Source organism: Phascolarctos cinereus, unplaced genomic scaffold, assembly GCF_003287225.1.
Source record: "Phascolarctos cinereus isolate Bilbo 61053 unplaced genomic scaffold, phaCin_HiC Scaffold_5;HRSCAF=322, whole genome shotgun sequence".
In the NCBI taxonomy this organism is placed as follows: domain Eukaryota; kingdom Metazoa; phylum Chordata; class Mammalia; order Diprotodontia; family Phascolarctidae; genus Phascolarctos; species Phascolarctos cinereus.
In genome coordinates, this window is record NW_027555958.1 from 272,514,688 (window position 1) to 272,528,658 (window position 13,971).

Sequence of the window (13,971 nt, forward strand, 5' to 3'; positions counted from 1 at the left end):
GGCAGGCGGTGGTCTCTTTAAAAGGTTTTTATTGATCATATACAAAATAAAGAAAACCTTATATATCACAAACATACAATATATACAGCAATAAATACCCGGGGGACCCGGCCCCATGCCGCCCCGCCTGGACAATAATTTAGCAATAAATACTGAGCTGGGCTGGGGGAGGAGGCACCCAGAGGTCGACCCTGGCTGCCCCGGACTCCCCCAACCCGCACCCAGACCCCAGCCTTGCTCGGTTCAAATCTGTAAAAAACCCCAAAGCATATTCCAAGGTGGCTCGCCTACATCCGTTCCTAGTGGCTTCAGCCCCAGGCAGAAGCCCTTGCTCAAGGCTACCTCCTCTCACCCCAACCCCAACCCACTCAAGGCCAAACGCAAGGAAGCAGCAGAACCAGGCGTACCAGGGGCAGCCTTTGTCTCGCCGCTGGAAGTGCTCAGGATGCTGCTCTGCCCCCATTCCCATTTGGTGAAGGCTTAAGAGCAGGGCCCACTGAGGGGACGGGAGGAAGAGGTGATGCTGTGGGGCAAAGTCCCCTCTAATGTGCCAAACAGGGATCACAGCACCCAAGATGGGAAGCACCCACCGTGGGAAAAGGCTTCATTGAGGACTCATGGACCCCTCCCTCCCCTTCCCACCATTCCCGACCAACCCAACTTGATCTCCTAGGGTTTTGGGTGGCTATGGCTGCTGCAAAGATGGGATGGGGATTCAGATACTGGCAAATACAAATGAGCACACACCCAGGCACAGGCAGACAAACAAGGGACGAGTGGAAAGCTGACTCTAGTGCATAGCCCAGCCTCACCTTCCCACTCTGGGCTTTTCTCTGGACCCATCTCTTCTGGGTCTCAGCTGTGCCCTTAGTAATCTCCATCGACTTACTCCCAAGCCACTGGAAACTGACAGGAAAGGAAGAAAGAGCCATAAACTATTACTCGGTGGCTTCTGGGGAGAAAAATCGTTAATGTGTCAGTTCCTTCCAACAAACCACAGTCTAAAAAAGTAACTCACAAAGTCCCAGTGCGGAAACTGTGCTGCAGGCTGAGGCCTCATGCTCCCCAGCCTGTGGAAAGGGAGCTTTGACCATCCCCAGCTGTCACAGAGGAGCTATCCAACATGATCTTACCTCCCATGGCAGTCTGTGGCCAACAAAAGCCATAGAGCCAAGCACTAGGAAAACTTAAGCAAACTACTGACAGACATTGCTGAATCATGAATAATAATAGTAATAATAGCTAAACTGAGAAACAGACTGTCGACACAATACATTTGGAGGCGGGGGAATGGTAAGAATCTAAGACTCCAGGAAGGTACCACACACCACACATATAGGTTACATTTCTACACAAATGACAACACATCCCCTGGAATAGCAGCAGCCAGTGGCCCTTGGAGTGTATCTGTTCTGGAGCTAGGGTCCCTCATTCAAGAGTGAACCTATTCTTCATCCCACAGATTAATTCAGAGGCTTGCTGTGAGCCCCCTGAAGTGGGTTGAGAGGGGTTTAGAGCAGGGTTAGGAGGACGGGAGAAATACACATCACGGTATTACTTTGCAGGTGAGTTTGGAAGAATTGGCCCCAGATGAAGCCCTTGATTCATTATCAAGAAAATTCAAAGGAGAAAGAAAAGGAACACAACACCCTCACAGCAGGAAACTTGAACAAATGAGGACCAGGAAAACACAAAACACCCACACGTGGACACAGTATCTATTCTAGAGAAACCAAGGTGAAGGACAAGAAGCACCCATGAAAACAGGGTGACCCCTCAGGTCTGGCTGGGATGGGAGTGGACAAACTCCCCTCAATCTGAGGAAAGCATTTCCCCAAATGTGTCAAAAGAAAGGAAGCATGAATATCTTGATATGTCACAACTCCAGAAACAGCAGCACTAGACAGGAGACAAGTACTCTGGTTCGGGCTCGAACATGCAGAACAAGCCTCTTCTCCCCCTCAATGGGAATTAAAAATCCACAGTCTTATAGACGTCACTCCCTGGTTCTGCATACATCTTTCTCCCTGCCTCATAAGGTCCTTCTCCTCAGTGCCCAAGCTGAGAGGTTCAGAGAACTACTCAGGTACAGCCCTAAGGATAAAACTGGCAATGACACTTAAAAAAAAAAAGGGTCAGTCCCTGCCCTGCTCTGGCATGATGTTACAGAAGGAATGCTAGACCCAGAGTCAGGAAGACTTGGGTTTAAATCCTGCCTCAGGCACTTACTAGCTATGTGACCATGGGTAAGTTATTTAACCTCTCTGGGCCTCAGTTTCCTCATCTGCAAAATGAGGGGGTTGGATATGATGACCTGAGGTCCTATCCAATTCTAAATCTGTGAGCCTATACGATTTTCCTCCCTTGTCTCTCCAAGGTCTACCCTAGACCAAAAACTCTCTTTTGGGTACCTTAAGTCATTCTTTGACCCTGCTGACAGCCCATGTGAGCTGTTCAATAGTGTGGAAGAAAGCAGATCATCACAGGTTCACTTAGAAGTTACTTGGATCAAAGCTGGTGAATTTGTCCCTGGCCCAGCTTATAATGTGCAAGTTTCTGAGTAAACATAGTCAGGAGGGGTAATTCAACCCTTCCTTCCCTGCAAGAGGTAACCCCCCCCCAAAAAAAAATCCTTCCTCCATCTCAAGGAATAATTTAGCCACACCTTTATGTAAATATAACGCCTTCAGCAAGAAACACCTTTCACCCCGAATTTAGTTTAAATAGCCATTAAGGTGAGAGGCTCTGCATTTTCTTTTACTGGTTCTTCCCTTACCCTGTACATTCTGGAGAGAACCCAGGGGTCTGGTTTAGTCTGTAGTACTGAAACAACCCAATGGGAAGAAGTAGACGATGCCAGTATTGCCAGTTAGGGCTAACTGCCCTCCTTCAAAGTGGGCATTTATTTGGCTGGGCAATCCAGGTACTGCTCAGACCCCCTATCCAGACTTGTCCCTTTTGGACATATCACCAACAAAAGCTTGCTGGGCCAAGATAGGTAGACCAGCTAGCTCTGTTGGTGAGGCCAAGACAGGGTATTTGGCTCAATTCCAAGAGGGAGAATGCTCTGAAAGTAGAGTGGCCAATCTCTGGAAGACACAAAGACCAAAAAAGGCGAAGAGGAAGGATTCAGGTCAAAAAGCTGCCAAGATGTTTGAGGGTGGTGGTACAGGTCGAGGGGAGTGGATGGAAGAAGGAACCAGACAGAGCACTAATGATTGTTTTGCATCAGGTGAGACTTCTCACCAGGCCACCCAAAAAAAGGCAGAAATGAGGAAATGGGTTGTTTTACATACCTCCACACCACAGAACTGGAGGGAATATATACAAATACCCTTTATGGAACCTCATCATCACTGATCCCATTCTGGGATAAATATGGGATAATTTCCTGCCCCAGATTCAAGTTCTGACAGATGTCTGGCCAGAGGGCTTCAGCCTCAAGCATCATGTTTAGCCCCTTCATCTGAAGTCTAGGAACAAAGTAGTGGCCAGACTGGATACCAATTACAGCTTTCATCATGTCAGGGAAATAATGAGGAAGACAGTTAGGAAGGACAGTTAATCTATACCCCAAATTCAGACCTATGGCAACTCCTTGGTCCCTGAAAGGCTACCACCCCAGGATACAGGGAGGAGAATGTGGAAGCTGCAAGGATGACTGTCTGCGCAGACAGCCCCTGAAGTCATCTCTTCTGCCATGGACCATCAGAAGACCAAGGCATAGAGGAAAAAAGCCAAGGTGTCCATTCATGAGTGATGAGAATGGTCCAGCCCTACATCTCATCAACATGATACATTCTATCCAAAACCAAAGCCAAATCCTTGCCAACCCTAGAGAGTATTCATTCCGGCCTTTGGTGTTCTGCCAACAGGGGATTCAGGATGGATTAGGAAGAGAAGAAGGCAGAAGGAGGGGAGACTGGGGAAGCACAGATCCTGCATCCTTCATATAAGTGCTGCACTAGAAGCTCTGGACAGCCTGTGCTGGGAATCCAGAAAAAAGCCAAAAGCAAAAACAGATCCAAAAAACAAACACAGAAAGAACAGACACAAGAGCGACACCCACACGTCAAAGGTCACCAGAAGCACCAGCACGCTACCGTCACACAAGACCTCACCAGGCACGGACGACACCACGGCCACCGGCAAAGAGTCGGAAGCAGAAAGGGCAAAAGAGTAAGTCACTTTTGGTACAATTGCAAAAGAGATATCAAAGAACATTAGGACTCGCCTTCTGGTCGGTTTTGTGATTAGGCTTTTTTTTCTTTTTTTTTTTTAAACTAAGTTTTATAAATAATGTCTGATAACTCTGTGTTTATAAAAACTAAACTCCAACAGCCACAGAGAATTGTCCAAAGAAAGGATTTACAACAAAGGATTTTTCCCCAAGTTCCTCTCTCTTTTTTAAATTAACAAAGTTTCTAGGATACTTTTTTTTTAACCTTTTCCATTTCTATGGTCAGATACTCCTCCTACTCTGTGTTTTTAAAAAGACAGTTTTATAAATACTCTGCAGCTTTTTCTTCTTTAGTCTTTAAACTTATATAATTTAATAGCTTCTTCAAAGGAACTTTTCTCTTTTCAATAAAGGACCATTTAACCACACAAATAGGTTGTGTAAACAGTGACACAGGACCCATTGCTAAGACACACTGTACACGCCCTTCACATATGCTCACAACTAGTGATTTCGGTCTTGTTCAGTGCAACGGGTCAGGCACAAAAGCTGTGGCTATTGACTCACAGCCACCACATGACACCCCGTCCTCCCCCCAGTACCTCCCATCACCTTCCCCACCAACCAGGGAGGCACCACTTCACTCTCCCCGTCTCACGAGGACATTCTGCACTTTCCCCATTAGAACAAGGCCCGTCTGTCCCCACGCTGCTGAGCTATAACAAACCACTCCAGACAAAACAATTCCCAAGGTGGATCCTAGCTCCTGACACTAGGGGTGCTAAGGACAGCAATCTGAGGTCTGGGAGGCAACCTGGGGCTCAAGAAGGGATAGATCCCCTCCTCTCAAACCGGAACCTCCCCTCCCCAGAAACAAAGGCGTCCTAGCACACTCTCTCTATGCCAACGGGGGGCACATTGGGACTCCATGTCCACACGGCCTTGGTACCCAGAGGAAGGAAGGGGGCCACCCCATGTCACCGCCGCACCGACCAATCCCAACGCACGAGACACATGACGATAATGATGAAATCAAAGGGGGCTCAGCCCGGCACCCCCGGGGTGGGAGGTTGTGCTTTGCAGGGAAGAGGTGGGAGAAGAGAAGAAGGAAGAGAGGTGGGGACAGGGCTGTTGAAACTGCCTCGTGCCTAACCACCCCACATATACCCGCCGCCGGGGAAGCATACACACACGTGTCACTACGACCGGGCGTCCGTTTTCGACTTCACTATTGTGATGACACTGGTGGCGGCCACTTTGCCAGGGACAAGGGGCCCCATGCTGGCAGTGATGGGGCCCCGGGCTGGGGTCACGGGGCTCCGAGCCACCGTCCTCGCAAAGTTCTGTAGTGCCTCATACTTGGAGCGGAGGGCGTCCAGCTCCAGCTTCATGCTGGCATTCTCGGAGGCTAGCTTCTCCACCTCTTGCTGCAGCTCTGCCTTTTGTTTCTCCAGCTCTTCCTTCTGGGTGACCCTCTTCACTCTGCAGCTAGCAGCATAGCCTCGGTTTTTAAGTGTGCGCCGACGTTGCTTCAGCTGAATGATCTCCTCCTTTGATAGGCCTCGAAGGTGCTGGTTCAGCTCTCGCACAGACATTGTCACCAGCTCCTCATCTGTCAGGCTGGTGCCATTCTCACCTGGCTCCCTCTTCACCTAGTAGAGTAATTTAAAAAGGTACAGTCATTAGCCCCAGGGACTCATTCCCCATTATAAGACACAAACCACATGCTTTTCTCCTTCACATCCTGCTCCTCACCCTTCTATCACTCACCTTCAAGGCCTTATTTCCTTTACTGGGGGTCGTCATAACCTGGGAGCCACGACAGTTACTCTCTGTAATGAAGAATAGTTGCAGAGTTAAGGGATAATTCTAAGACCTTTCCTTCTACCAAAAAGAGAACAACTTAACTCTCTCGGTTCAGTTGACCCCATCAAACCACAGTTGTTCCTCTTTTCCCTGACCCATTTAGATAGATTTATATAGCTATGATTTTTAAGATCCCTTCTACATTTAAAAATTCTTATGCCCATACCACAGTTTCCTATTCCTCAAATTGGCTGGGGCTACTTTCTTACTATCACTCCCAGTCCAGTTTCCAAAACACCTAAGCCTGAGATAGTGCCCACACCACAGCAGATCTCAGTTTGGGTCCTCTAAAACTGTGCTGGCCCTCTGCTCCTCCCCTTTGGGAACTGGGGCTGGGGCCAGGAAGGTTAGATGGGTATAGAAGGAGTGAGAGAAGACAGATTAAAGGGAAAAGAAGAGAAGTGGAGGTAGAGATTAGGAGGAAAGAGATCGGGGAGGGGCCAGCCTAGAAGGAAGCCAGGAGCTTTAAAAATAACTTGGCAGCATCAGAGAGCGGCTGTTCTTAGCGAGTCATGCTGACTCAGCACATCACTTTGCTCTCCCTCACCCACTTTGGCAATCCCAAAGTCCAATCAGTCAGCAAGGCCCGAGGGACCCAGACAGCCTGAGTCCATAAGCCTAGGTCCATATGTTAGGGAATGGAACATCAGTCAGCAAAAGGCATCTTGCCTGAAAGCTGAATGAAGGAATGCACACCTGAGTTCATTCCTTAAACACCTCTCCTACTCCACTGAAGGTTGGCTCCTGAAGGTGAGAAGGGATGTGGGAAGAAAGCCCTGCCTTTGAGATCCTTTCTTTTAACACAGAATAACCATGTCAGTGGCCCAGACCAAATTCTACTTGGTTTTCAGGGAAGTAGAAATTGAAAGTTTACCACTATAGCCTTTGAAGAAGTAAGCTTTAGACGGAGTTCAGCGTAAGGATGATCCCTGACTCCACTAGCCTTTTTACAGAAAGCAGACCTCACAAGACCAGATTCAGAGCTGGTAGGGACCTCAGAGGTCAAATAGTCCTTACTTATATATGAGGAAACCGAGGTCCAGAGAAGTTAGAAAAGTGCTTTTGCCTGGGGTCCCATATATAGCATAAATTTGGGGATGTCAACCTCTGTACTGTGCCACACTGCTTGCCAATCTTCAGCTACCTCCCAGCAGATGCCTCTGTGCCCATCTGCCAGGCCCTATTTGTTCATGGGGTAATAGTCCCGGCTCCTGTGGCTTTGGGTTGCAGAATCTTAAGAGCTCCCACTTCCCACACACAGTTTCACTGCAACCAGGGTATTTCACAAGGCCCACCTAGCACTAACCACTCAGAGGCCCTGCTTGGACAGAGGGTAGCCAAAGGCTGTGCCATTTGGGCTACTAATTACTCTCTGAATAGTATCTGCTACACATTTATGCCTGACTCCTGCTGGGAATAAAATTCCCACAGTGCCAAAGACAGAGCAAATGGATCACAGGCAGTAGAAGCTAACACCAAATAGCTTGTCATTTGACAGCCTTTTTTTTCTCCTAAGGGAGAACCTAGGCACTTTTATTTTCACCACCATGCCTCAGCATGCCTTGACTCCTCCCCACCATAATAGTACAAACATCTTTTGCCTACATCAAGATTTATACTTTTTAAAGTATTTTCACATTTATTATCTCCCTCTAGCCCTCAGAATATCTTGAATTTGTCTGCAAGTCCTTAGGTCCTCCAAAGTTCAAGCCTCTAACTACTTTCTAACCCCAAGCTCTACTCAGGGCTTAAGGTTCAGACTTAACAGGGGAAAGAGGGTAATATAAGAAAGCTATTTATTTTCATGACGTTTTCTTAATTATAAATTTTAAGATGTACCATTCCTCACGCTCAGGTCAAGGAAGCTCTTAGTCTAAGGAGAGTTTCAGTTGGAAAGGAAAGAGGTGTGTGTAGGGAACACAAAAAGAAATTTTAGGAAGAGACTGGAAGCCTAGGTAAGGGAAAGGCATACTAGGACTGGTTAGGCATTCCTTCTACAGTGAAACTACTTTGGGGTCAGAGGAGAACATAAATAGGTCAGGGAGAAAAGCTCCTTGGAGAAAGACACCTGGTTAAGGAAACATTGTGTCAATCTGACAAAGCTCCTGGAGCCACAGCCAAAATCAGGAGGCCTGTCTCAGGATTGATAGGAGTTGCAGAACAAGGTCAAAGGACAGAGAGATGCAGAATCGGGACTCCTAGACCTATATTAGGGATTTATTTCTTTAACGGAGATATGAAATATCTTAAGGCTCTAAGAGAACTTTGATCCTATAGCCAGCACTGGTCCTTTCTGGCAATGACTGAGGTGATCCAGGACCCACACAAACTGGATGAGAATAAGGCCTCTCACTTTTCCCTTGCACACAATGAGGCCACATTCCTAACTTTATCAGGGGTTTGAAAGACAGTACAGACTGGACTTCATGAAAAGGAAAAAAAAGACCAGTTTGGACGCTGTCCCTAGTGCCTCCCACAAAAAGGGCCAAAGACAGGTAGCCTTGGACAGCCTCAGTAGCAAAACCCTCTCCTCCTGACCTGCTGACTGCTCAGCACAATGATGACTCCTTGAAGAAAGATCACACTGAAAAACGCCAAGTGTGACGGCTGGGAGCTGAAAAGTGCCTCCTCAACAGATTTCACCCTAGCACAGAAGGCCTGAACTCAGCACAAGTACAGCCAATCCTCTTCTAATCAAAGGGGTGTGTGTGTGTGTGTGTGCATGTGTGTGTGTGTGTGTGTGTGTGTGTGTGTGTGTGTGTGTGTGTGTGTGTGTGTGTGTACGCTCTAGAGCCTATGAGAGCACTGGAGAGTATACTCAAACTGGAGGTGTGCGCTCAGGGTAGAGAGAAAGACTCAACCTGCTAGCCTTGGCCTTTAGCCCACCCAGAATACACACACATACACACACACACACACACACACACACACACACACAATGATGTCACCCGTAACTTCTTGACAAGGAGAAAGAGCTTTCAGGGAAAGAGCTGAATCTTTAGGCAGGTTAGGGGGAAGAGAGGCAAAGAGGCTTGGTCTCTGGGAAGCTCTCCAAGGTCCCACTGGCATTTATGCAAGGCAAATGATTCCATACATAAGTGGAGAAGATTTGAGGAAGTGGTGCAGAAAGCCCTAAGAAACCAGGTAGTTTCTGGATTGAGAGGGACCCAGATGGTCAGTAAATGAAAGAGTCAGCATCAGGGAAGAAGCTGTACTACTCTTAGTCTCCTCTCTGTCCTTCAAGCAAACTAGGCACCAATTCCCTCATCATCTTTTCTCCTTGCTGGAGTCCTGATCAGAGCTAGACACTGGACCAGACTTACCCTCTTATACTCTAGTAAGATCAAAAATTTCCTTCCTGAAAGGTCAGGGAGGAATGTCCTATCTTCATCAAGATCTTTCAAGAGGGTTCATTCTGGGGTTCTGTTCCATCTCTTTCAATCAGGTGGAAAGTTTAATCATTAGCTAAACAAGGTTCACTTCACAAAGGCCACAATTCCAAAGAGAACCAAACCCCCAATTCTGGTTCTCCTGACTTGCACTTTTCAACAAATTCAAGTAAAAAAAACACCTCTTACTTTCTTTAAGGTACTGTTCAGAGCAAAGAAAGGGTCCAAAAGCTAATCTAATCCCTATCAATATCAACTGTCCCTCTCACCCAGTGGGACCCCAGCTTAAATTAAGTCAGGCAACTGTCAGCCCTTTGTTCACCACTTAAAGGGTAAAAGCCTGGGTCAAGATCTAATTCTCTTTTAATTTCCAAAACCATGTGACCAGTACAACCAACAAGTTTGTGAAAACTTCAGTACCACCAGCTCCCTACATTTGTACACCTTCACACACACTCCTGCTACTCTCATCTCCTCTTCTGTGCCATTCCATTTGTACCCCACTGGGTTCCCAGCATCCCCAAGGTCTTTCTTCCCCTGGTCAAAACCTAAGCCCAGGGAAGTATGTAATAAACTAACTTAACACCAAAGTAGAAATGATTGATTAAATTTAAAGTGTTATCCCTCCTAAGGATATGTATTTTAACAGAAGGAAAATGCCTTGAGCCAAAGTACTAAATCTCTGGTGGCAGAATTTCCCACACCAATGTTAGTGGGTTAGTGGGTCTTTCTTTGTGGTGGGGCTAAGTGGGAGAAGAGAGGAGAGGAAAGAAAAGGTCTTCCTGATGACCTTTGGCTAGACAATCGAGGTCAGAGTGTGTGTTCCTACTATCAATCTATCCAGGTCCAGAAAATATACACATGAGTCTACTATAAACAATGCTAATCCCTTAAAATACCTATCAATCCCCCAAATTGGCTCTAAAGAAGTCAGCACCTTTCTCTCACCCACCTATACCACCATCTACAAATACTGGCCTCATGAACTCTAGTCAGGAAGTACTCCTTCACATAGTCTTAAGGTTCATGGGCTCTCTATCCTTCCTGCTCCTGGCCACATAGCCCTTTGCTCTAGCATAAGCCTCTTTGCACCAGACCACCCACGTTCTTCAATCTAGGTCTCAAGTCACAAAGTATAGACTGAAAATGTGCCCACCCTAAGCACACCCATACTTCCCAGCAAGTCCTACTGCTTCCTTCATTTGCCATTTTCCAGAACATCTGAAAAGTGTCTTTGCAAGCCAGCTTTCTCCCACCTTTCTCTTCTTTGCTCTTCCTCGGGGTCCACTAATACCACCTTTCAACTCTTTGCTCCCCCATATACTCTCCACACACACCCTCTTCTCCCCACAACTCCTTCCTTCACAGCCACCCAGTCTGATCTGCTGCACCAGTCATGTGGACAAGGTCCCCTGCCATCTTCCAGATGTATCCCTGAACTACTGAACGGTTTCAGGAAGTGTCCTTGACTTGGGACTAGTCCTGGTAACTAAAAAAAGTGATGCAAAGTGCTGTCTCCCAATGATCTGTTGGGGTGGGAGAGTATGAACTCAGGGCTCTAGAATCTGGTCTATTACTCTGAGGGAACTTTTAACTTAACACATTGCAACCTCCCTCACCCTGCCCAGGAGATTGCCTCAATTTTCTCACCAGCAAAATTTAGAGGTTGGACTAGATGATGTCTAAGATTCTTTCCAGCTTTAGTATTCTTTGATGCCAACTAAAACTTAAAGATAGCGCGGTCCACAATAACAACACCCTTAGGCTGTCCTTACACTCCTTTCACTTTTTTCCCTCCAAATTTCCCCCGTTAGTGCTGTCACCTGCACCTTCAAATCCCCCCAGGCATGAGGATGAGCCTCCAGTGACCTCATGCTGATGAGTCAGCAAGTCTTTGCACCAGGCTCTGGCATCAGCTTCAGGAAGAGGAGCTTACAAGGGCTTGGGCAGGGGGGTCTTTACTTCCCCTTCCTCCCTCCCCACCCTCGCAGTGCTCTTTCTTCCAGTCTTCTCAAAAGGCCCTAACACACGGGAAGATGCTGACACAGACACCTGATGAATCAGCAGCTTTGTTCGGTCAAAGCTCTCCGCAACCACACTATGCTACGGCCTTCCCCACCAACACGCGCGGGACTCACCTTCCCTGCCTGGCCCACCAGGGTCGGGGGAGGTCAGCCCTATCGAACCGCACCTCCGGTATTTACTCACGTACATTAACACCCCCAGACAGGACTTAAGCGGGTCCGCATGCTCCGGTCCTTCGAGTAGGACTCTGCAAACCGGGCTCATCCCGCCCCCCATCATCTAGAACCGCCGAAACCCTCAACTCGGCTTCAAGGGGAAACCGAGGCACGGGGGCTTGGCTCCGTTGGCGGGGACGGCGCGGCTGGACGTGACGCCCATGGGCCCTGCCTTGCCCCCACCCCCGGGGCCCCGAGGGCGGCTCCCGGGTCGCCCCGCCCGGCTCCACCTCAGCGGCCCGGCTGGTCAGACGGCCGGGGTGCCCCGGCCACTTCCCCGCCCGCCCTGCCCGCCCGCAGCCCCGGGCCCGCCCGCCCTTCAACCCGCGCGGTACTCACCACACAGCGGGGCCGAGGCCCGGACCGGGCGGGCGGGGGGCAGGGGAGGAGGGAGGGAGGGAGGCCGGGCCCGGGCGGGCGGAGACTCGGGACCCGGGACGGGACGGTGGGCTGGGCAGCGGCGCCGGGCCTGGGCTGCGCGGAGGCCGGGCGGGGCGGGGTGAGGCGGCGCCGCACAGCGCTGCGCTGGTCCGGACCGCGGCGGACCGGACCGGACCGGACAAGGGCTGAGGCCGGGACGGGATCAGGCTCGCGGATCCACAGCCGCCACAGCCGCCGCCGTTCCACAGACGTCACATGATGTTTGGTCACGTGGGCTCCATTCATGAAGCGGCGACGCGACCGACCAGTAGGGAGCTTAAAGGGGAAGGAGAGAGCGAGATGGGGATGGAGGGGGGCGGGGGCGCGGGGAGCGGAAAAGAAAGAGGGCGGGGGAGGGGAGGGGAAGAAACCCCGGTGAGGCTACTGCGCCTGCGCACTCCGAACAGCGCGTGCCCCCCCAGCCTGCTCGGTGAGATCCGGTCCTCCCCCCACCCCCGCCCTTAGTTTTTCTGCCTCATTGCAACCCAATGCAATTCTTCTCTTTGCTAGACCTTTCCTCTGTTCCCTCCCCACCCTCTCACCCCGCCAGGCCTTGAAGGCCTTCCAGCCCCACGTGTTGGGTAAATGTGGTCTCTCCCAAAGCAAAATAGGCACCCCGAAGTTTGTATACCCCGGGCCTAGGAGAGTGCTGGGTACAAAATAGGAGCTTACTAAATGCCTGTGGATGATTGTTGGTCTCACTTCTCTTTTTTTCTTTTTTTTTGTCTTTCTTTGTAAACTCAAGGATAGCACAGTGCCTGTCACATAGTAAGGGTTTAATAAATGCTGGTTGACTGATGTGACATCAGGCCTGGGTTTGCTGTCCAAAGAATATTATCTATCCCGTGCACACACAGACACTCCACCAGTCCTCGGGTCTGGCTCCCCAGCACTACATATTTATACAGGGAGTCCCTGAGCGTTTGGTGGCTTAAAGCTGCACTAAAATTTTTGGGACACCTTGTATATTTAATAGGGCTTAGAGATCGCGCTCCCACGTTCAGCTCAGGACTTGAAAAAACATCAAACATCAAACTTCTTATCTCTTAGCCCTATATTTAGTTAATTATCTTATTCTCATCCCAAATTCTAAGATAATCAAGGGATATGTTCTGGTATGACCTCATAAATTAATAGAAAAAGACATTGTTTCTCAATTAATTAATTATCTCATGTTCTCACCACCGGTTATAAAAATCAGAGAAACCTTTCGGGTTATGATGGCGGAATCAGAATACTCGTTGGTCCTCATTGCTGCTTCCAAGCTCTCCCTTCTCACCGAGTAATCTCTCTTCAGTCAAGGGTCATTCAATTCGTATTTATCACTCAATCAAGATTCTGAACGCTGTCATCATTATATTCATCCTCCTTTAATGAGTTCTACCCCCTTCTCTCTCTTCTCCTGCCCTCATACTAGGGGACTTCAATATACATGTTGATCCTCTCTCAAACACCCTAATTTCCCAGTTCTTGAGCTTGCTCATTTCTCATGACCTACTCCTCCTCCTGACCTAAGCTACACACACATAGCATATATATGATCTTGCCATCACCCACAAGTGTTCTACTTCCATGTTTATGAATCTTAAATGATCTGATCATAATCTTTTGTCATTCTACTTTTCCCTCTGCCTTACAGCCCCAAACTTTATTCCCTCTTACTGTGACTTCTGGTTCCTTGTCCCAGGCCATAAGCACTATGCTGGCTACTATCTCCTCCCTTCCTCATCTTTACCCCTTGGTGAACCAATTCAATTTTAAACTATCTTCTTCCCTTGAAGATCTTGCCGGGTCAAGCCTTGTATTATTCCCACTGTCCACTGTCTTTGTTCCTGCTCATAAGCTACTGAATTAAGCTGGAGAAAACCATGAAGCT

General features: G+C 48.6%; 1 protein-coding gene across 3 annotated transcripts; it reads right to left on the bottom strand.

Annotated features, from left to right (window-relative positions):
* Positions 1-12: 12 nt before the first annotated feature.
* Positions 13-12,079, bottom strand: MAFG (MAF bZIP transcription factor G). 3 transcript variants are annotated; one of them, XM_021000854.2, is made up of 3 exons: positions 12,015-12,079; positions 5,951-6,012; positions 13-5,832 (listed from the first exon to the last, which is right to left on the bottom strand). In XM_021000854.2, exons 2-3 carry the CDS (start codon positions 5,984-5,986, stop codon positions 5,380-5,382), a joined length of 489 nt encoding a protein of 162 aa, XP_020856513.1. In that variant the 5' UTR covers positions 5,987-6,012; positions 12,015-12,079; the 3' UTR covers positions 13-5,379. The 3 variants fall into 3 exon arrangements, with proteins under 3 accessions (XP_020856513.1, XP_020856509.1, XP_020856508.1); XM_021000850.2 differs by lacking the exon at positions 12,015-12,079 and adding an exon at positions 11,648-11,853; XM_021000849.2 differs by lacking the exon at positions 12,015-12,079 and adding an exon at positions 11,265-11,587.
* Positions 12,080-13,971: the final 1,892 nt, after the last annotated feature.

Excerpts from the sequence above, each read along its gene's own strand:
- MAFG (XM_021000854.2), bottom strand. The coding sequence starts at position 5,986 with ATGACGACCCCCAGTAAAGGAAATAAGGCCTTGAAG. Across the intron at positions 5,833-5,950 it reads AAGGAAATAAGGCCTTGAAG|GTGAAGAGGGAGCCAGGTGA; the intron begins GTGAGTGATAGA and ends TTACTCTACTAG.